At 34.5% G+C, this 27,438-nt stretch overlaps 1 protein-coding gene across 12 annotated transcripts; it reads right to left on the bottom strand.

Annotated features, from left to right (window-relative positions):
• Window positions 1,185–13,892, bottom strand: LOC18589356 (pentatricopeptide repeat-containing protein At2g34400). 12 transcript variants are annotated; one of them, XR_001929593.1, is made up of 8 exons: window positions 12,880–13,891; window positions 9,818–10,854; window positions 9,330–9,451; window positions 8,141–8,335; window positions 7,807–8,040; window positions 3,161–3,245; window positions 2,896–3,048; window positions 1,185–1,424 (listed from the first exon to the last, which is right to left on the bottom strand). XR_001929593.1 is itself a non-coding variant. In XM_018128309.1 (2 exons), exons 1-2 carry the CDS (start codon window positions 13,824–13,826, stop codon window positions 9,903–9,905), a joined length of 1,899 nt encoding a protein of 632 aa, XP_017983798.1. In that variant the 5' UTR covers window positions 13,827–13,892; the 3' UTR covers window positions 9,458–9,902. The 12 variants fall into 12 exon arrangements, 1 of the variants encoding a protein (XP_017983798.1); XR_001929597.1 differs by lacking the exons at window positions 2,896–3,048; window positions 3,161–3,245 and adding an exon at window positions 5,870–5,911; XR_001929596.1 differs by lacking the exon at window positions 1,185–1,424 and having other exon boundaries at window positions 2,011–3,048; window positions 9,326–9,451.

Here is a 27,438-nt window from a genome sequence, read left to right as displayed (position 1 = left end):
GCAATTAGGATGGCTTTCATAATGGTTATTGCCTCTAAATAGTACCGATCTCACCTCTCTTATGATTGAGAGTAACTCAAGTAACGCGATAAAATGGATCAATCAATCATCGAAAGGCTCGTTGAGACTTAACAAGTGGATCCTTCGTATTGAAAGATTGAAGCTTGACATAACAGGATGGGAGGTAAAACACACCTTTAGAGAAAACAACAAACTGGCTGATAAGCTAGCCAAGGCAAAGATGCAATGTGAGAATGACTTCATCAACACGCTAGAATGAGTATGGATCAAGCTTCAACTAGAAAGGCTAAAGGGTGAAGAAGGATGTTAGGTCTGTGTTTTGATAAAAACATCAAGGGAATGTATGTTTTTGATGTTAAGGCAAATACTATTGATACTGATGGTGCTATCTAATGGAGTCTTTTTGTTGTATAGTTGTGGATATTTAAGATTGTGTTATGTCCCCTGCGTGGGAATGTTTGTTTGTTATTTTTTCCTAGAATTTTTCAAATTGTACAAGGATGTATTAATGGGGAAAGCCAACCATGGATTCCATTTATACATTGTGTTAAGAGTTTTGTTTACTTTGGAAGGTTAAGGACATAGTTTCTTGTATAGATTCTGGACAAGGTTTTCTTGTATAGATTCTGGACAAGGTTTCTATGGGGATTTTGGTGAAGTATACCTTACTCAAGGTATCCCAAATCAAAATTTGTTTTTATTCTATTTTTTCAACAGTTAACTGTTTTTGTTTCCTCTATTTTAATACACAATGAACTTTCATAAAAAAAAAAAAAGACATGAGCTCTCGAGTTGTAGAGGTCAACTTTTTATTTGTGTTATATTTGTAAATCTGATATATATATATATATATATATAATATAAATATATATGAAAGCAATTNGATCTGAGAGAGAAAGAGAGAGAGAAAGAGAGATAAATAATCTAAGAAATAAAATCAAGTAATTATTCCATTCAATCTTATTATGTAATGACCCACTCTTACGATCGTTACTGGCGCACAAGTCATGTAGGCAAGCCTACACAACCGACAAGCTTTCTAAATATATCAATCTCACCAAATAAATTCTTTCCTTTATCATATACTAACAATGCTATATAACCAGAATTGCAAATTTAATTCTTAAACACTCATAAAAGTTCTTAACAAGAGATTTAAAATATATGTACAACACGTCTTAAAATGTAAACCTTTAAACATTACACTATTCAAATTTAATCAAACAGTATCCAAGGACCTCGACGTGAAAATAGTTTTATGAATACATCACTTTATTTAAAAACAATAGACAACTTGGCATCTAGATAGCGGAATGACACAAGGGAAATGCTATGAGACGCCAATTACCTATGCAGTAAGCTGAAGTGCCCTCACCATTGCTGCTTCCAATTAATTCACTTATCTGCCATTGTCAACTAGTTAGAGTGAGCCTTTCATACTCAGTAAGAGGGTGAGGAAGGGAAACAAGCATAAAGAAGATAATTTATAAATCAATATACAGTAAAGAAACTTTAACCAATGATAACATTTGCCTTGCAAATTTAAAGGTTCCAAATATGAATAAAATATATGTTTCATGCCATACTTATTTTAAAATATGCTACATGGTAGAACTGCTCCAAAATAACTTGTATATGTGCATACCAAGTAATAGATAGAATTTATAATAACCATAGGATGCTAAAATCATTTCAAACTCAATATTTTACTTGAATTATCTTAAAACTCGTGGAAATTATATAACATAATGTGGTTTCAAAACATTGTGCATATAAGACATTAAATCAAGTCACTAGTACATGTAAATGTAAAATCTTGCCATGTAAAATAGATTCAAATCACAATGCCATTGTTCATGCCTTTTAGAATAGCATAATAGATGATAATAATGAACGACTCTCAAGTAGGTTTAATATAACCCTTAGACTTACTTTTTCATGTTAATAACATCGTCATCTACTCGTGAGAACTACTTACACCATCATATATAAATCGAGGCTTCAAGTCCCTCTTTAACTACTCGTGGGACTCCTCATGCCATCAAATATCTAGTTGGGGCTTCAAGTTCCTCTTTATATTCAAACATCAATCAACAAGCAACCATTACTTTGTTCACAAAGACCACACAAGCCTAGTGTGGCAATAGGACCTATACCCGAGTGCTTATTAATGTAAAATCATACTCATTTCATTCAAGCATAAAACACACTAATGGAGAAGTAGGTAAAATACTTTATAATTCAATATGGTATGCACAAATTCATTTAAAAGCCATGGTGCATATCCTAAAACCATCATGCATATTCACAATTTCAAATGAGTGAAATTGTGAATATGCATCAATTACTTTGTTCACAAAGACCACACAAGCCTGGTGTGGCAATAGGACCTATACCCGAGTGCTTATTAATGTAAAATCATACTCATTTCAAGCATAAAACACACTAATGAGAAGTAGGTAAAATACTTTATAATTCAATATGGTATGCACAAATTCATTTAAAAGCCATGGTGCATATCCAAAAACCATCATGCATATTCACAATTTCAAATGAGTGAAAATTGAATTCTTTTTTTTTTGAATCACTCAATGGCCATTCTCGGCCTAAACAACGCACAATCATTTGCAAGGCAGATTTTGAAGCAAAGTCGCAGTCAATGGCTTGTTTCCCACTTTTAAATCAATATAGATAGTCTAGTATGTACATACTTAATTTTTTCCAAGACAATTGATAAAACAATGGCACAATCACAAAAAAGCCTAATTGTTTTCTACCAGCTCATACTTTCCACAATAGATTCAAGTATCCGAGAAGATATATATATATTATACTTCGTATGGAAGTATAGTTCAAGATAGTTCACCCACTCACCTCAATTGGTGGGATTTCTCACCAATATACCAAATACACCTGGAATGACCAATGCTGTATCTAATTTAAGGGCCAAGTATCTTAATTCAAAACTGGAAATGAGTCCTTCACCTAAACATTTTCCAGCAGCTTGCATCTATGCTCATTCAAGTCCTATCAACAATATTTCACAAACATTAATAAATGTCAATATCATTTCATTTTACACATGCTTCCAGCAAAAGGATTCTTAGCTTCGGTCTCATATTTCACCTACCATTCTTACCTTCAAGAATTAATTATCCCAACCAAATCTTTATTGATGGGCCTTGGATTTAGTTCTCCAGCAAGCTTTAAGCTCTCAATCGAACCTGTATTATAGCATTTCCAATATTTTAGATCAATTTCAAGCACCCCATGTCATCATTCAATCATCACTTTGCACATCAATTTATATAGCACATATTCACACCCAATTATTTACCCTTGGAGGCCAATCAATTTCAATAACATCACTTATTTCAACCTCAAATCAACATTCCAGCCACTATACCACATCTTTGTCAATTTTTCCTAACATCAAATATCCAATATATATTCATAATTTCAAAACCATCTATCATGCTCCATTCATTAATAATAAAATCTAAGATTCAATTTCAGCATCATAACTTAAGGTTCCTTACCTCAAGAAATCAAGGCAACTTGGTATCCAATCCAAATTCCCAGCTTACTATATATGAACGGGCTGCAAACATTAATAAACTTTTAAACTCTTTAAATTGATTCGAAACAGCTCAACGATATCAGTTTTTATTTGAATTCCCTTACCATTTTCCCAACAAAACTAGTACACATTTCCAGTCAAACCCCAATCATTATTTTTGTTCTCTTTTTTTTTCCAGCTGAGCCTTCTCCATTTTTCTGCATTTCACTTTTCAATCGAGCTCTCTTTCTCCTTTATTTTATTCTTGCCTGAGCCCTCTCTTCCCTGTTTTCTATTTTTAGCTTCAACCGATTTTTCTCCATTGGTATGAGAGACTTGAAACTTTGAATGCTTGTAGTGTTCTAGTTTCTAGATTTCAAGGTAGGTTCAGTTTTGGCAAGAGAAGAGAGACTAAAATTAATGGCCTTTCAATCCAGTTTTCCCATCCTTGCCGTTAATATCTATGTAATAAGACGAGATTTGCATGCAATAGACAGCCAATAGATAAGGATTTCTTGCATTTGCTACCAATAAGACTTGGCATTGTTAATTAAGAAAAGAAAAGAAAATTGCATGTATATTCTGCCAAAGTAATGCGGTCTTAGTAACAAAAAGAAAAATAAATAAAACATGTTGGATTAATTACTCATTAGTCCTCCAAGTTTTACTTACTTTTTTTTAATTTAGCCCTCCAAACTTTATTTTCTTTGCAATTTAGTCATCAAATATTTTATTATTTACAATTTAATCCTCCGACAATTTTTTTGTCTAATTTAAATTTTTTTTATCTTCAATTTGATCTTCAAACGTTTATTATTATTATTATTATTATTATTATTATTATTATTATTATTATTAGTATTAGTATTCAATTCTTTTCAATTCAATCCTTCACTTACTCACTTTAGCCCACCATTAATAAAATGTAATCCTCCATTGTTTCGTTACCTTCCTTTTATTTTCCCATTTCATCCTCCTTCCATTCCATCTTTATTCTTTTATCTATCTTAGGCCTTTCTCCTTCATTTTCTACTTAGCACATAATTGAAATCTTTGATATTCTTAATTGGGACCCTATATTCACTCATAAGCCTAGTAAGCAACTTCAATCGTTCTAGCATGCCAAGGATCGGGATGTTACAGAGTAAATGAATAATTGTCTTCAATTTTTACAATTTCTAGTTTCTTTGGGTATGCATCAAGTTCAAGGGGAGAGGGAGATTCAAATGACTTAAAAACTGCAAGTAAAAAACCTGAAATATTGTTTATGGTTTTTCATGTTATTACCATGAAGCCAAACTATGCAATGGATCTGTTCTTCCTTACAATTATTTGGCGTCTAGTTAAAATGTTTGTAAGAAAACAAGGATGTATTTATGACCTAATCAATGAATAACCAATTTATGATGCATCTCCACTTTCAAAGAGTTAAAAATAACTTTTTTCTTATCAATAAAAATTAAAATCGACAATGAAAATCAATACATTAATAAAATGCAATGAAAATTATCCATAATGTGTGAAGAATTAACTAAAAATAAACATTACACAAAATTCAATTGACACTTGAGATAGTTATGTGATTAAATTATAATCAAGAATAATTTTATTTATTTGTAAAAATATGTGAGTAAGTTATAATTAAGGGTATTTTTAACGAGTGGGATAAATGTGATTTAATTTTAATTATGGGTAATTTTTTCTTTTGGATAAATATGTATTTAAATTATAACAAAGGTAATTTTTTTTCTATAAAAATATATGTTATAATAATAAAGGATATTTTTTGATTTTATTATTTATTCTTTTTATATTTTAAGATTATTTTTACTAACCAAACACACAACAAGTAATAATAGTAAATCATACCCTACTCCATTTTTCATACCAAACTACCTAATAACTATTCTATCATATTCACACAAAATAACTATTCTATTCTCACAGAATAACTACTCTATTTCATTTCTATTTATTCCACGAACATACTATAACTTAATAAAGATTTTTCCATGTAATTTTCCCTTGCATTTTTCAAAATCCGCTTCACAATGAAAGATTATATGCAATACATGAGAACATTACGCTCTCAAATGATGTCATCTCTAGTTATTTCTCAGACAGTAAACGAATTGAAGTTAGAATCTATTTTTTGTGTTGTTTGAATTTCTTAATCATCAGGATTTTGTGCATCTTTTCATTGATGCTATCATTCATCACACAGATACAAAATCCCCTGCCCAATTACTAGAAATAAAAATAAGCAATATAGCTGATAACACAACTGACCTCTCTTCCCCACTAGTGTGAAACAGAACTTGCTTAGTTACCCTGGAACCAACAAAGAACTACAGTTTAGTAAATACACTCAGATAAGGGGAGGAAGCTATTCTCCAACCTGATTCCTTAACATTGTACTAATAGAATACACACTTTTGACTTTTATACACTTTCAGACTCCTGGGACCAGATTAACCTTCATACTCAGCATGATGAAAATGCAATTTCCAGGAAATTTAACAAAGAAACAACAAAAAATTTGAGAGGTACTTAGCACTAGTACCGACCGGATACCATTCGAGAAGGACCTTCATTCTTATAATTGTAGCTAAACAAATCTCAAGACAAGAATCAGGATGACTAAAACCTGCAAACCAAAATTCTGTAGACAAAAAGGGATTTGGTGGAAAGGTTATTTATAGCATCTCCAATATGATCCTTGCTGACCAAGCAGACTACCATATAACCAAGAAGCCATCTGAAGCAGAATATAAATCCAAGTACTCTAGCAAGAAGACATTCATATGGTATCATAAATATAGAAACCACCTGATATAAATCAACATGGTTTTACTGTATTACAGTATTGGCCTTTCAATATTCTGAGCAGAAATACATAAGCAAAGCTCATGTAGGAACTTAGGAACAGAGCAAACTGCCCCAGAATTTGTGATGTTCTAATAGTGTAACAAACTATTAGAGAACACAACAATGAATTCTTAGAAACAAAGCTTGACCCTCGGCAGCAAGTGCCCACTGGGAGTCTGATGCAAGATGGAAAAATGTTGAGGCTGTATATAACGTAAGATTTTCTTTTGCTACTTTGTGATATTTTTTGGCTTTGATTGTAATTGTTACATATATTTAGGATTTAGATTTTTTGGGTCGTTTTATAGTATTATTAGTATTCTAATTATTTCAAGTTTCAGGACAATAAAGTTAGATTGGTCTGAGTTTATAGTAGAGTTTGCAATTTAGCGATAAGTTATGTTACAAGGACTCAGTGTTTCGAACACAGGTATGTCATGTTTTTGGCAATTTTTTGCCTTACCTTTGAGGATCCAAGCATCATACCCATATAAATTTAAAGCGTCCAAGAAGTATCAGACATTTGTACCTAAGGAACTTAGGGTAAAGTGATGAATCCATGTGACATAGGCTATATGTACCTGCTTTATTTCAGTTTCTAGTATTTTTGAATGATGAATTATTGGAATACTTAATTTTAAGCCTTATGCTTTAAATATTTTGAGATTTTTATCTTGAGAATTGTTATTGACATTTCAGGTTTGGTGAATTTGATTGAGATTTTCAGATTATTTCTCTAGTGTTTTGTTTCAAAATGACTTGTTCGAGACCAGTTTCTCTCCCTTCTCCCTTCCTTTAGAATAATACTTTGTGAGAATGCATGCAGTGCAGCTAAAAAAGTGCATGAATTAGAGGATGTCCATGTTCAGACACTGCTATAAAACAGAACAAATTTCAACTTCCTAGAAGTTTTACATTTTAAAAATCATTTAATTAATAAATAGACAATACAGGTTAAGTGCTTGTACAATATTAATATAGACAATATATTATTTATCCAGAATTCTAAATACACATAGAAAGACAAATGTAAATGCATCCGTATTTTTTCTCAACAGGAGGTCTCAAACCTGGCAGCCTCTAGCCAACAGTTCCAGCAAGGCAACAATTTGATTAGATCAGATATGGACAAAAATGGCTCCCAGTAACACAGGTAAGAAGTAAATATAATGTATCCAACCCCAAAATGCACTTTCCTAAACCGTCAACATCATAAATTCTCAGAGATATTTCAGATTCACCTCAACATCATAGAAGGTAGCGAGTAATATTGAATAATACAACTACAGTGTGATAAGCATAATGCAATCATAACCTAGGAGAAAGACAAGTGACAGAAAGAATGATTGAAAAATTACCCATTTAAAGTTGGTACAGTGATCATAGTGTCAGGTATGCAGCTACTGACATCAATAAGTACAAAGAACAAAGAATTTATCAGCTCACTGGAGGAACTAATATTTGCCATGTGTTTGTCCTGTCAACTGGCAGGAGATAATTTCCCATTCCTTGAAGAAGAAAAATCATGAGAACAACTTCTGAAATAATATAAGCAGCACCCCTGGTGAATTTTTGTCTTCAACTGTTCTCATCTGAAACAAAAGTTCAAAGATCTTCTCAGAAGGTAAAAGATGCATATTCAGAAAGAATATAAAAAATCAAATAAACTACAAGGGTGCAGCAGGGAGCAACCTATGGAGTATCTTGTTCTAGATCCACAAATAGCAGTTCCACTTCAGAGCTTAAGCTTGAATCCACATAGTCAGCCATTTCTTTTACATGTATCAAATATGGCATGTCTTCTATTCTCATTAGTCTTAGCTCTTAAAAAATGGGCAATTCCTGATGAAACACATTAGGAGATAGTGTTAACCCATGAGAACCAACCTGTTAACAAGCAGAGTAAAAGAAAGAATTAAAACAAAAAAAAAATACTATCAGAAGACACAACAGTCATGCAGTGCATCTAACACAGACCTTGCCAACAGGTACTGCTTATGAACATACAAATTAATGGTCCACTAGAACTAGAACTGTCTGTTCGACAAATAGATATGCTTGTAATGAAAAAGAGAGGATAAATGATAAAACCTTATCTATAATTCATTTACACCTATCTAGCTTACACCAAACCAAGCACATTGTTTTTTGGAGCCACAAATAAGTCAGGTTTTAACTTGGTTTGTTTGCATACCAGAAGCATGCTCAGCTCAAGCAAGTGACAAGAGGGATTTTTACAGTCCATATCCAAATTATTTTAAATAATTGATGAAGACATGATTGGAATCTTGGTTTATCAAAACAAGCAGTAACTCAATCAGTGTGAAACAAATAAAGAAAAAAATGCCTAACCAGTTTGAAAGCTATCAAAACTTGAAAGGCTAAAATATAAGTAAACTACAGCATGTAATTTTGAAGAAGTATCTAATTTAAAAAGCTCTTTTTTTCTTCTCTACGTTTTTCAAGAGAACAATAATGTACAGCAGTAAGTTGATTAACAATCATGAATTGATAGAAAATCAACGAAGTTCTGTGTCTAATTAATATGCAGCTAAAATAGAACTTAAATAAGTCCTAAAGATACCTCATCTGCCCAAAGATAAAAATTATCTTTAAGAAAGAAGTGATGACTATTCAAAGAAGATTCTTTCAGTCATAAAGGGATGGACAATGGCTACACATGCTCCAGTTTACACAATGCACAAATAAACAGAATTCAATTCCATAATTTGCAGTACTTAGTACCAGTTACTAAAACAATTTAAATATAGCATGCACCAATTACTAAAACAATACAAATATAAATAAATATGTATCTCTGTGTGTATGTTTGTATGTATGTAATACCTAAGTTGTACAGAGATTTGAACTTAATACCTACTTGTTAGAGATAAAGTGTGGCTACCATTGGGCCGTCCTTGACCACAAACAACTATCCATGTTGACGATTAATAGATCCATAACTCCAGATGACATGATCTTCCCCCACCTTTAGTGTTTTAACTGAATAATTTAGATTGGACATAAATAAGATATATAATAATATATCAACCATAAGAGAGAACAATAAACTATAACTCTGTAAGTGAGAAGATGACAAGCTAGAAGTGGCTAAAAGTCAGAACCAGGAGGACAACATTTAAGGAGAGAGTAAAGGTTACAAGAGTTAAATTAAAGAAACCTGTACTTTTAGATATTTGATCTATCTTAATACTGAAACAATTAACCTATTGACACGCTTCTTCAAAACAGCATTTCTTTGCAGCAGATGCTTTTGCGATGATAAGCCGTCCATGAAAACTTTGCAAACATAACCAACTTATAAGGTTAAAATAAAAGATAGTAAATAAGTTGCCCAAACTGACAAACCTGACAGCAAAGAAATTCCGAGTATGTTTCTTCAGTATTGAAAAGATTAAGAGGAAAGCATGTTTCTGAACTTTTTTTTCTATCTCTATAGACAATCAACCTTTGGAATGTAACCTTCCCTCTTCATCTCCGCATTCAGCAAGTCAAAGACTTGATGAATCTTGATTGAATGATACTGCAAGCCATCCCCAGCAAGAAATTCATGAAGTTGAGCTTCGATTTCAATCCAGCTACAACCAGGAGTCTTATTGACACCCCTCTGCCTCATCAACACCCTCATTTTTGCTGAGTCATCCCACCTTCTTGAATTTGCATATATCTTTGATGAGATAACATAGTTTCCAGAATTTGAAGGCTCCATTTGCAGCAGAAGTTGCATCACCCTCTCACCAACATCAACATTTTTGCGCTTCTGACAGGCACCAAGTAGTGCCCCCAGTACAATTTCATCTGGTTTTTCAGGCATCTTCTCAATGAAATCCCAAGCTTCATAAAGTTGACCAGCACGTGCCAAAAGATCAACCATGCAAGAGCAATGCTCAATTTTTGGTGTTAACCCATATGAAGAGTTCATCAATTCAAAATATTGCCAGCCTTCATCAACCAATCCTGCATGCACACATGCTGAAAGTACTCCTACAAATGTAACATCATTTGGACAGGCATCCCTACCCTCTTTTGACATGCGTTCAAATAGTGATAAAGCCTCCTGAGGTCGCCCATGGAAAGCAAGAGCAGAAATCATTGCATTCCATGAAGCCTCATTTTTTACAGGCATGTTTTCAAATACTCTTTGTGCATTGTCCAAGCTCCCACACTTAGCATACATATCAACCAAAGCAGTAGAAACAAAGATATTGCGTTGTAAGCCTCTTTGTGATGCATATGTGTCAATCCTTTTCCCCAAGTCTAGGGCCCCAATTGAGGCACATGCTGACAGAACTCCAACCAATGTAATTTTGTCTGGGATAACTCCTGCATCCTTCATGCCATGAAACAGCTTTATTGCTTCATCTGACATTCCATTTTGTGCATACCTGTTACGTATTGACAACACAGATACTTATCATAGAACTCAACAAAAGACATTCATTTGATATAAGAATGATAAAACTTTAAATTATTTAAAGAATTTATTGCTAGTGAAAAAAAATGTATTTCTAGTGCACATTAGATACAACATAAAGGAAAGCTTTGGACTTGAATAAGATTGACACAAGACTCAAACATCATACTAGAACTTGGTTGGATCAATTTCCATCATTTTCACATAAGAACTGTCAGAAAAGAATCCAAGTTCAGCGAATAAGCTGACTAATCAATCACTTTTGAGATAGTCCTCAGAATAATTTCCAAATTTTAATACAGATGTAAACTGACTTTAATTATTTTTCAATTCCATATGTTCTACTTTATCATCCTAAGTTATCTTAAAAAAGAAGAAAAAAAGTTAAATATCAGGAGGAAAAGAGACAGCATTGTTATAGGCTTCATTTATACTTATGGATAAAAACAATCAGTACACCAGATTGAATTCTTTAGAATGAATAATTACCAAGAAAAGGGAGTGCAACAAATTTAATTTTCACGCATGAATAATTACAAACCACAAGTTCAAACAGCAAAATCTTGTAGTTGGTAGCATATTCCAATCAATACAATGGATCTCCTCACAATTGAATTTATAAAGTATTATGGGCAAAACCCCTTTGCTTCACTTGTGGTTTTGACTTTTGACTATTGTTGGTAATCTATGACTCAACCTAATAACACGACACATAGTTAGGCACATTTGAGGTTTAGATAGTCATGTAAACCAATCAAAACTTTTTGTCTAATTTGAGTTGAGCCACTTAATCCAAAATGGACTGCATCCCAATTTGGCCTTGCTTTTTTTCAGCTTATCTACCTCTTAAAAACAGAAGCCAAGCCAAACAAGATTTTTGAGAAGCTCTTAAAAAAAACAAACAGTTTTATTTCAAAGAACAAAATTCTAAAAACAGAGCTTAAAGAAAAGCTCCAGAAATGAGTTTTCTCTTATCGTTTTTTAAAAATACGTCAGCTTTTCAAAAAATGCTCCCCTCTCAATCAATGTCCCTCTCCTCTCCCTCCTTTTGGAAATCACCCTTCTCCAACACAAAATCACGATCTCCCTTTCCTTTATCTCTCTCTACAAAGACTATTCAAAAAACAAAAGACCTAGCAACAGAATAACAAAATCTAAGATTTTTTTGTTCTCACAAAGATTAAGAGAAAAGAAAATCCAAAATTCAAAGCTACATTCAAGTACTATTTAAAGGCCTACTCTATTCTGCACCAAAAAATCTAATACTATTACAACTATACAAGTTTGAGAGTTATTCCGTTTCTTTATAAATTTCTCTGATTTTAAGTATATAAACTCAAAACAGATTTACTCCGTTTTGCTTTATTAGGTGATAGAAGATGGCATGACTTATGGTAATTTTAACTTAAATTAGAACTTAAATAATTTATTTTGCCAAACAGCTTATCAAACAACTTTAGATTAATTTTAAAAGCTATTATTTTTCATAAAAGCTTCATAATAACTTTTCAGTTAAAAAAAAAGCTAGGCCAAACAGGCTCTACATTGACCCATTTAATTAATTGTATCAAAATGTTAGCCCCTATAACCTGTTTAAACCAATTTATTCATTATCATTGCTTAAAATTTTCATACCCCATTTTAATTTTAATTAAATAGGGTCTTTCATGTCATGTCATATATCTTGTTTAATAAATAAAATCATGTAACAGGCTTATCATGTCAACTAGTATTAAAATTATCACACACCGTTTGAAATAAACAGGCTTTTTCATGTCATGTCATATAACTTGTTTAATAAATAAAATCATGTTACTAATATGATTAGTAAATTGGGCGTTGTTTATGTCAACCATTCTTATTGTTATACCCAGTCTTTAAGGTGCCATTCCCAAACTTATGGCCTTACTAGTCCAAGCCAACAAGAAAACTTCTTATGGTTTGACACTTACGTAAATAGATATCAAAACAACTGCACAGAATAAGACTTGCTTACCCAGTGATCATCGCATTCCAGGTGACCACATCCTTCCCCTCCATTCCATCAAAGACCCCCCTCGCCGATACAAAATCCCCACACTTTCCATACATACCAATCAAAGCAGACGCAATAAATGAATTCAGTTTGATCTTATGTTCTATAGCAAACCCCTCCACCCACCTCCCTAAACTTAAATCCCCCAAATCCCCACACGCCCCAAGGACACTGACTAACGTCATCTCATCAGGCACAAATCCTTCCTCTCTCATCTTCCCAAACAAACCAACCGCCTCATTCGCATAACCCATTTTAGAATATCCCGAAATCATTGAGTTCCACGACACCAAATCCCTCTCAGATATTTCATCAAACACCCTACGAGCACTACCCAATTCACCGCAACGAGCATACATTGTAATCAAAGAGTGAGTAGTATGAGAATCAACGTCCAACCCCAGTCTAAACACCGACGAATGAGCTGCCTGCCCGTGACTTAGCTCTAAAAGATTGGCACAGGCAATAAACAAAAAAGGGTAAGTGAATTTATTCGGTTTTAAGCCTAAAAATTTCATTTGATAATAAAAATGAAGAGTTGTAGAGTAGTGTTGCCATGTGGTAGTAAGGCCACGGATCATGACATTGAAAGCGTAATCATTGGGTTGAGGGATTTGGGAGAAGAGAAGGGAAGCGTAGGCGAAGTTGTTAAGGTCAATGATTTTGGAGAGAAGGAAGTTCGGTTTTTGGATGGAATTGATGAGCATTTGGGCGTGGATTTGTTGTAAGAGTTTGATGGATGTGCATTTTTTCAAAAAGGATAAGAGCTTTTCTGTAAAAGATTGTTGTCGAAACTTGTGGAGTTGGGTTTTCGAAAGAATGATGATTGGGCGGGAAACCAGGTCTGTAGAGGCCTTTGTTTTGAGCATTGTATGGCGGCTACGGGTAGTCACCTCACCTGCGCGCATTTCAACCTTGAACAACCCATGATATAACCGTTGTGCGGGGAGGTGGCAATGGAGCCGGGTCGGGTTGCTTTGTATTTGGGTCGAATTATTCTGGGTTTGCTTCTTTTGGTTTTAAATTTACGCGGATTGTGGATTTTAGATTCCCCCATGTTTTGAGTTTTGGGCATTTCATATTCAAAATATTTTAGATTCACATCATTCAAGTAGATCCGACATTCAGATATTTGAGTTTGCTTTGAAGTTTGAGTTATTTGAATTCAAATAATTTCAAACTCAAGTTGTTGATTTTAAAAATTAAATGGAATTCAAATGCATCATTTCAGGTTTTATCAACTTTAATTAAATTATTTAACATCATATTTGGTCAATTCATGGCATACCTTCAATTTAAATTCTTGACATTATAAGTAAAGCTTTTAAAAAAAGCATCAGGTTATATATAAAGATAAAAAAACAAAAAAAATTAAAAGTCATTTATTAATGTATTTTATTTTATATCATATATTAAAAATTTTGTTCCAAGAAAAAAGTATTAATTACTTTTTATGAATATCAATTACTTTTTAATTTATGAATTATTTTTTGTTTATAACATTTTTCTTATTTATTTTACTATTTAAAAGAATAAAAAAATATGGACTTCATGTATGTATAGTCAATTTTGTCTTGCCCGTCAATTGCATCATAGTGATGATGGTATTTCTCATTCAAAATTCAATAACTAACATAATTACATATCAATTGCATAACTGGTTACATTTTCTCTAGAGAAAATTGTGAAAAATAACCTTCCTCATAAAGTAATTTTAGAAATAACCACTTATGTAAAGTTATCTGTTTTTATCCAAAAATAAGCATGAATAGACCAAAATACCCTTAACAACATCTTGGCAAATTAATTTCCTGATATCTCCCTCCCGCCATAGAGAAAATAATTGCTCAGCTATTTCAATCCGTTCAACTCTCTTAACTCTCTAATTTGTATTAGCTCTGTCAACTTTTCGTTGAGCACCATCGTCATCAACTCTCTGAACTGTATTAGCTCTGTCAACTCTCTGTTGAGCACTATCGTTATCGTGCTGTGGTCTATCTCTCGGTATCTAGCCATATCATCATCAATAAACAAACCCTAGAGTAGAGATAACATCAAGGTATGTTATTGGGTTTATTACTACAACACATTAATTTCTAAAAGTTTTTGTGTCAATTAGAATATGGATTAAAAACAATGCGTAGAGTTGTTACACACCATGCATCTCTAATGCACATAGCGTGTAAAAAATATATTGAAATAACATGTGTTATCACGTGGTGTGTAACATGTTGTGAACATGGCATGTAACATTTTTTTTAATATGGCTTGTAACAATATGAATAACAAGTTTTAGAACACAACATGTAATGTGTAAAATGATTGACAAATTTTTTGTTTTCAAAATTTCAGTGGGGTTCCAATTATGCAACTTGTGATAAGATACAGTGGTCAATGGGTGGATGGCATTTATAAGGGTGGAGAGTCATGAATGTCGGAGGTTAAGAGTGATTTGTCATTTGCGAGCTTGATGAAGCTAGTTAAAAATGTTGTTGGGATAAACTCAGAAATTCACGAGATTGAGTTACATGCATTGATCAGTACACTCGAAGAGCTATCACGCCCAATTATCAAGGACGATAAGGATGTTGCATTAATTTTACTAGAACAGAGGAATGTTCTGGTAGTATATGTCACCATTAAAGTGTGAGACCTTGACCTTTATAGACTCGTAAAGGGAAGTATACGCGATATCCCTGATTAGGGGTAATTTCATCATTTCCTTAGTAAGCCCATAAAAGTAAGATTTTTAAACAATATTATGATCTAAGTAGGCCGAAGGCATAAATGGATGGTGAAATTAGGGGTAAAATGGAAAGAAAACCAAAATTTTGATGATTTTCACGGTAATGGCAAAATGGTCATTTTTCACCTCGGGTTAAAATTTTAAGTTTTCATGAATCCGAGTATGTTTAGACCATTATAGACCTTGTCCCGGTGTCAAAGGAGTAAAAAGATTGCACAAAGGGTTGCATGAGAACAAGCTAACTATTCAAGGGCATTTTCGTAATTTTAAGGGAATGGATAAGTTTGGCCTATAAATATCCTTCTTCCAACAACTTCTTCTCCCATTTTTCCAGCAGCTTGTCTTCTTCTTCCTTCTTCCCTCTCACGTTTCTTTAAAACCTCCATAGAAGCTTGATATGGAGCTTGCATGATTTTCTCTCTCTAGCTCTAGTTTTCATACCTTTGAGCCCTTTTGACTAGAACCCTTGTATTCTTCCACTCTTTCTCCTTAAAACCCTTGAAAAATCTTATTTCCATACTTTCTCTCACTAGTTGGGCATTTTAGAGAGAGAAAGAGAGAATTACCCTATTTGTGTGGAAGCTATTGGAAGAGAATTCAACTACAAAGGAGCCATAGGGTAAGTGATGAACTAAGCTTGATTTTTAACTGTAGAAAATGGCTAGTAATTGGGATTATGAGTTGTTTTATTGTTGAGTATGTTCATTACTTTTTAGTGATTAAGATAGTGAACATAGATAGCCATTTAATGTGGCAATTGAAAACTAGCTAAGAGATAGCTTTTAGGATTCATAGTGTGTGAATTGACCTATTGCTTATGCTAATGTGATCCTAGGTTCTAATGAAGTCCCATCCTTCCAATTGGATCATTAGGGGAAATAGAGTCAACTAAAGGCTCAACAATAAATTGGTGAGTGGACTGCCTATCAAAACTATTTTGGGAATGTGACTGTTTTGTACAAAGTGTTTGAATGATTTTATACAACTTTTCTTAAAAATGAGTGCCTTGGAAACAAGCTCTTGAGAAATGGTTTATGTTGTGACATGTGACTATTATTGATTCATGCACTACCACATTGTGTTGATATATATATATATATATATGAATATATTGTTGTGTAATGACATTAACTTGGCTATGTGCGAGTAGGGAGTGCGTATAAGCCGAGGATGACCCAGTTATGTGCGAGTAGGGAGTGCACATAACCCGATGATGACCCAGCCATGTGCGAGTAGGGAGTGCGCATGAACTGGTGATGATGATGATGGGATGGTGTGCATGATGATGATGGGTATACGTATACATATATACATATGTAAATATGTGTGTTATAGAAATTAATGAGTAATGGTATAGGTTGTAATGCATATGAAACTTGACATGTTAAACTGTGAAAGATTGTTATGCGTTTCATGTTGGTTTGGACATTTCAATAGGGTGGTTAGATTCGTTGTCGTATTCGACTTGCTTGCGAATCATTGAAGCTTTCATTCTTCAATGGTTCGTTATGTACGGGTTCATGATTTTCAAATGATTAATCATTAAGGCCTTGATGAGGGGTTTTTAATATGAATGGAACTAAATTGTATTGTTTTGAAACAAGTGCATCATGATTTTAAATTCTCCCTTATTGTTGCTTGTTCCCTTCCTTGTTCACTCACTGGGTTTATACTCACCGTTTTCAACTTCATGTTTTCAGATCGCGAGGCAGCCAGTAATTAAGACGAGGTGTCCTTGTAGACTTGTATCCATCTTTTGGTAGGTGTCTCGGCATTCAGTAGCTGTACATTCGTCCGACTCCCTTCGTTGGAAGTCGAGTATTATTTTGTTGTGTATAGATGAACCTAATGTAAATTGTTAAGATACATGTTGTAGACAATGTATATACACTCATTTGGTATGCCAGTATGAGATAGCAATGTGTAGTATTATTTTGATTCTAAGTTATGAAATGTGACTTAGCAGTTTATGATGGAATGATAAACATGTCAGATTAATAGGCTTGCTTGGGCTTCGTGGATTACGTCCATTGGGCCCATGCGTCGGTCATGGCCCGAAATTTGGGTCGTGACATAAAGAATGCCATACAAATGTTATGTCATATGAAGAAACTGTACAACATGGTAATCAACTCAATCAAAATGAGATTTAAAATGCTTCTCATATACCACAACATTAGATCCGTAACCCACAACAATAGCAATTGACATATGCATACGAGTTTGTGCAGCTTAGTAGACACACGACATTCACAGAATAGTTGGTTGCACAATTTTGATCAGCATGTGCATCGAATCAATTACTTGCTTCTGTCCAACAAATGTAATGATTGGGTGAAACTGTAGAGCATGTAATGCCATTTTCAAATAAAACTGCGACACTTGAGGATAACACTGCAATGTTGGAGGATGACACTATAACGTTCAAGGATAGTACTGCATCTGATGAGGGAAATGAGGATTTGTTCCCTACCGGTGAAGATAGATCTTATAACAATTCAGATAATGGGCTTGATGAATGTCATGATGATAGTTTAGATGATGATTGGCTTTATGACAATGACATTCCAATTTGTAATAATGTTAAAAGCGAAATGGAACCTATTGGAAGTGTTGATATAGGAAATGTTCAGTGTGATGACCCCATATACAAGAACCCCATCGCTAGTGAGAATAGGATCGTTTTCCTTAGACATTGCTCAATGAAAGTTATCCAGAAAGGGGAAATGCAAGGATATCTTGTACGTGGCTAATTTTAGGTGCAGAAAGGTTATCCTTCCAAAAAATTACCATTGAGGAGTTGACATGTACCGATGATCACTTATATAAAGGAAACATTTTTTCCTCAAAAGTCGAGCTGAAACAAGCTTTAAACATGTTGGCTATAAAAAAACAGTTTGAGATAAAAGTAGAAAGGTCATGTAAAGGTCGTTTTGAGGTTGGTTGCAAGGACAAGGCATGCAAGTTCGATGTGTATGCAATGAAGTTACTTAAAGAAGAATATTGTCAAGTTCTGACGTTCCACAAAGTACATGCATGTATTGTCGATCGTTTGCAATGGTGATTTCGAATCGCGAGTGCGAAGATAATTGGTTAACTTATGTCACAGAAGGTTCAAGCTAATGGAGTAGCATTGAGCCTTAAGGACATAATTGGTGAAATGAGGGTTCAATAAGGATTAGAATGCTTGTATGGTAAGGCTTGGCAAGCGAAGAAGTATGCGAAGAGGCTTGTTTTCGATCCCCCGAAGGAGTCATTTCAACTACCACTCTTATATTTTTATATGTTAGAACGAGAAAATCCCGACACAATCATTGTAGTGGCTACTGATAGGGCATAAAGATTCAAATATTGTTTTTGGTCATACGAGGCTTGTATCCAAGGGTTTAAGGATGTAATGCGTCTTACGATTGCAATTGGTACGACACATCTGAAAGGCAGGTTCAACTGTGTTTTGTTTACCGCTGTATGCAAAGATGCGAACGAATGCATATATCCAATTGCATTTGGCTTAGCCCATGTTGAGGACGAAGACTCATGGACGTGGTTTCTTAGCAAGATGCGTGATGCGGTTAGTTGTCTTGAAAATGTTATGCTCATTTCTAATTAGCATCTCGGCATTAAGAAAGTAATCCAAAATGCATACCTAGAAACACACCATGGTTTATGCGGTTACCACTTGAAGAAAAACTTTAAAAACAAGTTCAAGCATGATGACGATTCTATGATTTTCACCCTTTTTTAATACTACTATAAGGTTTTCGATTTCAACATACATATGAATCAACTCAAGCATATTTACGCGAGAACCCACTATGACCTTATGAAAATAGGCTTGAGGATGGGCACGTACACGTTCACCGATAAAACGATACCAACTCATGTCATCCAACATTGCGGAATGTCTTAACTCATGTTTGAAGCATGCAAGACAAATGCCAATCATTGTTCTGATCGAGTTCATCAAAGACATGTTCTAGCGTTGGTTCCATAACCGGTACGAAGAGGCCATCAAGGTGACAACACCCTTCAGCCCTTAGGCTACCAAGCAATTGAGCAAACGGTTCAATAATGCACATTACTTTGTAGTTAAACCTGGCAATGGAATAGAGTTTGAAGTTAAAAACAGGAAGATGGACGGACTTGTAAACTTGTCCAAAAAGACATGTTCATATTGTGAGTTCTAGACAGATTTACTGCCATGCAGCCATGCTATTGCGGTAATAAGGTTAAGATATCTTTATTTTTTATTTGAACCTCAATTAACATAGCATTTACATTGTGCTTGAACATTAAGTTTATTGTATTTTTCGGTAAATGCAAACGTAAAGCCGCTGAATTATGTGCTGACTACTACAAGACAACCGTTTTGGCGGAGGGTTATGTGAGGTCCATTCGCCCAGTAAGGTATCCCAATGACTGGGACATCCCCATTCATGTGAAACATATCGTCTTTTAGCCACCACCTTGGCAATGTCAAGTGGGAAAACCTAAGAGGAAAAGGATTCCATCGGTTGGTGAAGGTAGCCAACCACGGAGATGTTCACAATGCAAGAGGTACGAGCATAATAAACAGAATTGCTCATCCCCATTTGTAATTCCATCCACAAATTCGGCATCATCTCCAAGTCAATTGACGCCTCCACGAATGCAATGACCAAAAGCATGTTCAACTTGCAGATAAACCAATCACACACACAACACCTGTCTAATACGAAGGACAATGTCTGGGAATGTAAGGTGTCTTGTAGATGAAGATAGTTTGTTGGCCTACCTAATGTGTGAGCCATGTCCAATACCTTTCTCACAATTTCCTCTTGCAATTTTTTACATTCATTCACATTTTATGTTTGTTAGTTAATAATGGCTAAGAAAATGTCATCGTTATATCCATGAGTGATGTAGACATATGGTGAGTCTTTTTTTTATTTATTTTATAGATATATTATTTGATTATTTGAATTTTGTATTTAGTTTTGATCAATGAATAGAAAATTGTCATATTGTTTATTACTGAACTTGATAATTTACTATGTAAGATCATATATTATTTAATTCAAATATTTTAATTTAATTTATGTAGATGAGTAGAATTTTCAACAAGTTTTATAATTAATTTTAAATAAATAAGTCATGGAAAGATACCGTACCCAAAAATGATTTCACAAGACTCAAATTTTGAGCAACAATAGCATTTTATTAAGTCATATTATATTGTTACACGCTCTAATTGTTAGATGTCGTTTACATCTTGTGGTGACACGCCATGTCGCTGCAGTATTTTAGGTGACACGCCACACTTGTTAGATGTTGTTGACATCTTGTGGTGACACGCTGAGTTGTTGTAGTATTATAGGGTGACACGCCATGCTACAATTGTTAGATATCGTTGACATCTTGTGATGACACGCTGAGTCATTTTAGTATTATGGGGTGACACGCCACGCTCCAATTGTTAAATGTTGTTGACATCTTGTGGTGGCACATTGAGTTAGTGCAATATTATGGTGACATGTCACATTTGTTAAACGTCGTTTAAGGCTAGTTGTGACATGCCATCAGTAAAAAACCCACAAGCTGAAGGTAAAATAACCAATTAATTTAATTTACATCAGTTTCTGATCATTATAGGCACTGTGTCTAAATTGAAAAATTAATGTATAAAATGTACGAATATTAAATTAATTATATCTGTAAAAAATCTACATACAACTCCAGATCTGATCATGGTGTAGGGTTTAGGGTTTGCTCTCACAGTTGTTGATAAAAATTTCTACTTAACTCTGATCAGTTCTGATTGCAAAATATCATTAATTTACCCTATGGTAAACATACCATAGTTGATGCTATCATTTTGGCAATGCACTAATGATTTTGGCAAATTAATTTCCAATGGCATTGGCGTGGAATCTCATGTCTTGTGCGTTTTGTTGAAATAACCAGATTGGTGGTAGATGATGGGCATCATCATCGTAAGGTATGTCATTTGAGTCGCACGCACTCCGTTATCCTTAACAGTCAAAGTTCTTGCGGAGTCCACCACCTTGATCAACCATTTGACCAAGTTGATCTTCGTAACCACCCAGTACCCACCCACATTGCAAGGCTAAAGGATGAAATCGACATCTTCCCATTTTTTCTCGTATATCGGCCTATCACCCTCCACGTACCCCCGTAACTTATTTGAAATTTTCATAGTCGATCGTTTAGCTTCAGTTGGATATGTAGTGTAGAGTATACGGATGGTGTCCTGTGAAATATGTATACATTAGTTTACATGTCATGCAATCCAAAACTTTAGTTTTTTTATAATTGAAAAATATGCAAATAAACTTACAAAGAATATCGTATCAACCATGCATGTACGAGTGTTGTACAACTTAGACTTCGACCCTGTAATTCGCTTACATAGTACGTTAAAGCATGCGTCAATTTGTTCACTTGTCATTTCCTATTTGGGATCCTCTAATGTTGTGAAAAAGTAAGGCTCTTGATCCCCTAAGATCTTAACGTTACTCCAGCACATGTAACAGAATGAATTTCAAAAGGCTTGGTAGATTAATATTTCATTCAAAAATAGTATTTGCAATGTTATTTATAAGCTTACCTCGCATGTTCATCTTTCTTGAAAGGTTCGTACGCTTTTACCATTAAGTTCTTTAGATCCCAACGGCTCACCAACAAGTCAACGTACGACCTTGCCATGTATTTGCTGGCCATTTTGACCTGTGCTAGTTCAATTGGGTCTAAAATGAGTGCTTCACGATTATGGACGTCAAACAACTTTGGTGACAACAACTGTAACACATTGCCTTTAGGAGTGCTCTGAGGAACATGATCCCTTTCAGCTTGAACTTATGCAAAGTGACCATCCCCTCCCATAGCTACCTAGATTACCGTATCGGCCTAAAGAACATGGTTTCCTTCAACCTGAACTAATGCAAGGTTCCCATCCCCTCCTGCAGCTGCCTTGACTATCGCATTGGCCTAAGGAACATGGTCTCTTTCAGCCTTAACTGAGTGAAAATCCCTCTCCTTTCTCGTAGATGCATGGATAATCGCATCGGCTTAAGGAGTATGGTCTCTTTCGACATCAACTAATTGAAGGGTCACATCTCCTGCCACAATATTATCAAGAACGTTATCAACATGAGTTACATTCTCTCCGTAAGCACCAACAACATCATGGTCAATGTGAACACCAAGTTCATTATGTTGCCCATCATTAGCACCATTGTGGTGCTCACCATCATGGTGATATGAAGCACCGCCTTATAGAATGAGACAAATGAAAAAATTCGTTAACTTATAAAATATCTAACCCATTAACTGAAAATATAAAATAGGATTACACCCACTAAATGTAAACCACCAATTTATGAATGAAGCGAGATTAACATACTTGTAAATTCAAGTCGTCTAGAATCCAACCAACCATACGGTCCTCAAATGTCTGCATTATGTCCTTCAATGATTGAATTGAAGCTTTCAGCTCTAACATGTCTCTTCTATGCTTGTGCATAATCCATTGCAACTGACTTTTGGTGACTACACCGTTATTGACTCTCGTTAAATTGATTAACTACAATAATAGATATTATTATGTTATTCGATAATTACATATGGAATTGTTGAACATAAACCATTAGAACTTTAATATCCTTAATGGTAGCTCATTAGTACTGTGCATCTGAGTAGGTCTTGTCAGTGGTTGAGAAGTTATCGTCACATCGGTCAACTGTAATAACAGAAATTACTGTGTTATTCGATAATCATATATGGAATTGTTGAACACAAATAGTTAGAACCGTCTTTACCAATGGCTCATTAGCATTGTGTGTTTAAGTAAGACCTGTCAGTGGTTGAGGAGCTATCGTCACATCTATCAACTACAATAATAGAAATTACTATGTTATTCGATAATCACATATGAAATTGTTGAACATAATCCATAAAAATCGTCCTTATCGATGATTAACTGACATTGTCATGGTCGTCCCCTTTCTCCGTCAACTCAAGGCTTGACAGCTCATCATCTCCAGAAAAAGCAATGTGTCTCCGCTTAACGGGACCAGCGACTCTTTTCTCTTTTAGGTTTCTCATCTTTTCCCTTGCACTTAAACCTCACTCCACTCAATCCTCCATGTGCCTTATTGGCACATACTGGTGCCCCTCAGATAAGGGGATATCGATGTCCACACAATATTCTCGTGTGGCCTCATCTGAGGTAGGCTCCAAGGTTTTGTGTTCCCACAACTACAAAATAAGAATTTTAAATAAATTTTATGATAATTATTATACAAATTCACAACATAAATTAGTAATTGTTCACTCACCTGCTGATGATGACTCCAACTTCTCAACCGTTTTGTAGAAGATTTCGGCTTTTGATTGCATTGCCACCTGCACATATGTGGGTAGACGTTATCTTTCAGAGTAAAAGAGGCAACTAATTTTTAGAAGGCAAGAATTGCCTCCATTGCCCAAAACTGCAAGTTAAATGTAACCATTATCATACTATAAATGATAAAAAAATCCAACCATAAATTATAATGTAAAAAAAAAATAAGAAAATGTTACGTGACAGTACCTGTATCACCCATGTAAATCTGTAAATGTTGTAGCTTAAACGATTATTTTTCTGCAAGTTTAGGGTAGACACTTCGAACCCCTTCGATAGCCACTCCTCAGTCAGCCTCCAAATATATTGACCCCAAAGGAAGACATTCCAAGCATCGATGTTCTCCACCAATGACAAGAGCCAAGGCGTCACCCATCTAAGGTAGTCTTGACCAAATAAAATATTATTCGCAATCACGACGAGTGCGATCTTGGTTGTGTCTCCTGATTGCTAAAAGTTACCTCCATAAAACATATCAAGAAATGCCTACAGCTTAACACTCTACTGCCTGTTCCAGTATCTAGCATGAATTCCATCGGAACACCTCGTATGGTATTGTGAATACATCGGGCAATGGACCAAACTTGAGTTCGGTGATAAGGCAGAACTCTTGCTTTGATATACGCTCCTAGGTCTTACTAGAGGCAAACCATAACTTATGGTCCATTGACTCTGTCTTAGTGATTTGACAAATTATGATATTCTGTAGGAGACCAATGCAAAAGTAGCTTTGTGGATATACTTCTAGCAGCATTACGAAGCATGTATGCTTGATTGCATCGTAGTCCCCTTTCTCTTAGAGAATCTTATTGATGTAACGTAGTTGCAACCACTTACAATAGGTGTTAATAGAGACTTTGAATGCCCACTTTTTCCTCGGCAAAACAAGCAAAGTGTCAAGGTTATCATACTCTCTGATCTATATCTACAAAACATATCACACATGCACGTGTGAGATAAACCAACAAACAGTTAACCCATAATGTGTAATATAGTAGACTGAAGAAAGAAATAAATGTTGTTACACGCTATGCATACCAACTCAAATGTTGTTACACGTTATGCATACCAAGTAAAATGTTGTTACATGTTAAGCATACAAGTAAAATGTTGTTACGTGCTAACACGGTAAGTATACCAAGCAAAATGTTGTTACACGCTAGGCATATGATAACTCTATGATATAGAGTTATTTGGGCTTAATTTTGATAATAATTTAGGTTAGTTTTTGTAGTAATGCATAGAAATTAGTAAATTTTATTTAATTATTTTAAATTAGTTATTTTAGGTGAGTCAATCTAATCTTGATTAATTTTATATTTAATGTGGTTAAGATAGGTTGTTATGGATTTATTTGTGCTTTTGTAGGTGTTTGAAAGAAGAATTTTAGTAAAAGAAGGAGAGCAATTTCGAGGTGTAGACTTTTAATGCACATGTTTTGGTATTTTGGCCATAACTTTCTCTACAGAGATCCAAATGAAGCGATTATTGAACCATTGGAAAGCTAAGAGAAAGATTTACAACTTTTATGTTTAATACTTTACCAAGTTTGATCTTTAAAATGGTCAAAAATCTTATCCAAGTTGACATACTACAGTAGTCCTAAAGCAATTATGATTGTTAATTAATTTGGCAAAGATGCGACTTACATAGTCCGATGATGACATGTCAGCTGAAATTGACTTCTTTATTCATCCAACTTGACCTAACTTGAAAGCCTATAAAAGTAACCTTTCGGAGGACTTAAAGGAGAAGTATTTTTATAAGAAACTCGACAGAGACTTGTAAATAATTTATGACTCTAGGTTAGCAATTTAATCCATTAAACTAAGTTAAGAAAGAGATACAATAATCATATGAAGTATTAAGGGATATTATAATCTTCGATCTGGTAATTAAGTGAGTTTTATTTACTATTTGATTTTAGTTCTTTAGTTTTAATTTTTCTTTTCTATTTTAATTGTTTGAATAAAATTAGGATGTTATAATTTTAGTAGTTAACAGTAGGAATTAAACAATTCTCCGTGGGAACGATACTCTACTTCATTATTATATTACTTGTTAACGATACGTGCACTTGCGTGAGAAAATTCAACAATAGCATACGGAGTCAAATGTTGTTACACATCAACGCTAAGCCATGTTGTGACAAGCCAATCATACTGTGTCGTGACAAGCCAACCCTACCATGTCATGACACGCCAATTATAATTACTGATTCGTTTCACAAACTAACCTAAAATACCCAATGTGGTGATAAGCTAGGGATTATGCAATTTACCCCCTAAACCCCATACAAAGCTAAAAACCCTAAAAGCTTATTAACCCACTACACGTCAGATCAAAAACCTTTTTATTCGAGTTACACGATATGCAGACCCTCTTCAAAACTTTGGTACAACCATAAACCATGTTAGCAAAATGTTGTAGTTCTCTCTACAATTTACCCAGAAACCATAAAACCAGGGAGAAAATAGCAAAAACAAATGCAAAAGCACAAACATATCACAACAACCTAGCAAAAAATTACCAAAAAGAAGAAAGTTTTAATTGACGACTGACTGACCTCTTTATTGAGAACTGACATTATTACTGTGATTCATTAAGTATGCACAGAACGAAGTTGAACACTCTAGTCCCTTTGAGAATGACGAATAAATCAAACTCTCTTACTTCCTTAAACACAAACGTTTGTGAATGATGAAAGTATAATATAATAAAATGCGAAGGCCTTTTAAACACCTTAACCGTTAATATGCATGCCATGGAATTTCAAACGGTTTCCTTGTTATTTTTGCATTTTTTTCTATTTCAAGCCATGGCGTGTCACATATGCAAGCCACGACATGTCGTAGATTCTCACCACGCCATGTCACACATTCTGACCATGCTATGTCATAGATTCTTATAATGCCGTCTCACATGATTTCAACATTTCATGTCACAAATTCTCACCATGTCGTGTCACATATTCCTACCATGGCGTGTCACAAACTTTAAACTCTACCATGTCACAGCCTGTCACAAATTCTCACCATGCCGTCTCACACGATTTCAATATGCCGTGTCACAGATTCTCACCATGTCGTGTCACACAATCCCACCATGGCATATCACAAACTCTAAACCCTGTCGTGTCACAGCCGTGTCACATATGCTCACCATGCTATCTCACATATTCTCACCATGGCATGTCACATATTCACACCATGTTGTGTCACATATTCACATTATGGTGTGTCACATTCTCACACTAGCGTGTCACATATTCTCACCATGTTGTCTCACATATTCCTTTCATGTCATGTCACGTATTCTCACCCTACCATGTCACATATTCTCACCTTACCATAGCATGTCACAAACTCTAAAC

Source organism: Theobroma cacao, chromosome 9, assembly GCF_000208745.1.
Source record: "Theobroma cacao cultivar B97-61/B2 chromosome 9, Criollo_cocoa_genome_V2, whole genome shotgun sequence".
Classification (NCBI taxonomy): domain Eukaryota; kingdom Viridiplantae; phylum Streptophyta; class Magnoliopsida; order Malvales; family Malvaceae; genus Theobroma; species Theobroma cacao.
The sequence above is the reverse complement of the archived record's forward strand: the minus strand, read 5'-3'. Positions and strand labels throughout refer to the sequence as shown.

What these genes read in the sequence shown, in the direction of transcription:
- LOC18589356 (XM_018128309.1), bottom strand. Translation starts at nt 13,826, where the DNA reads ATGCGCGCAGGTGAGGTGACTACCCGTAGCCGCCATACAATGCTCAAA. An exon ending in TGGAATGCGATGATCACTGG is followed by an intron (nt 10,855 to 12,879) that starts GTAAGCAAGTCT and finishes AATACGTAACAG; the next exon opens with GTATGCACAAAATGGAATGT.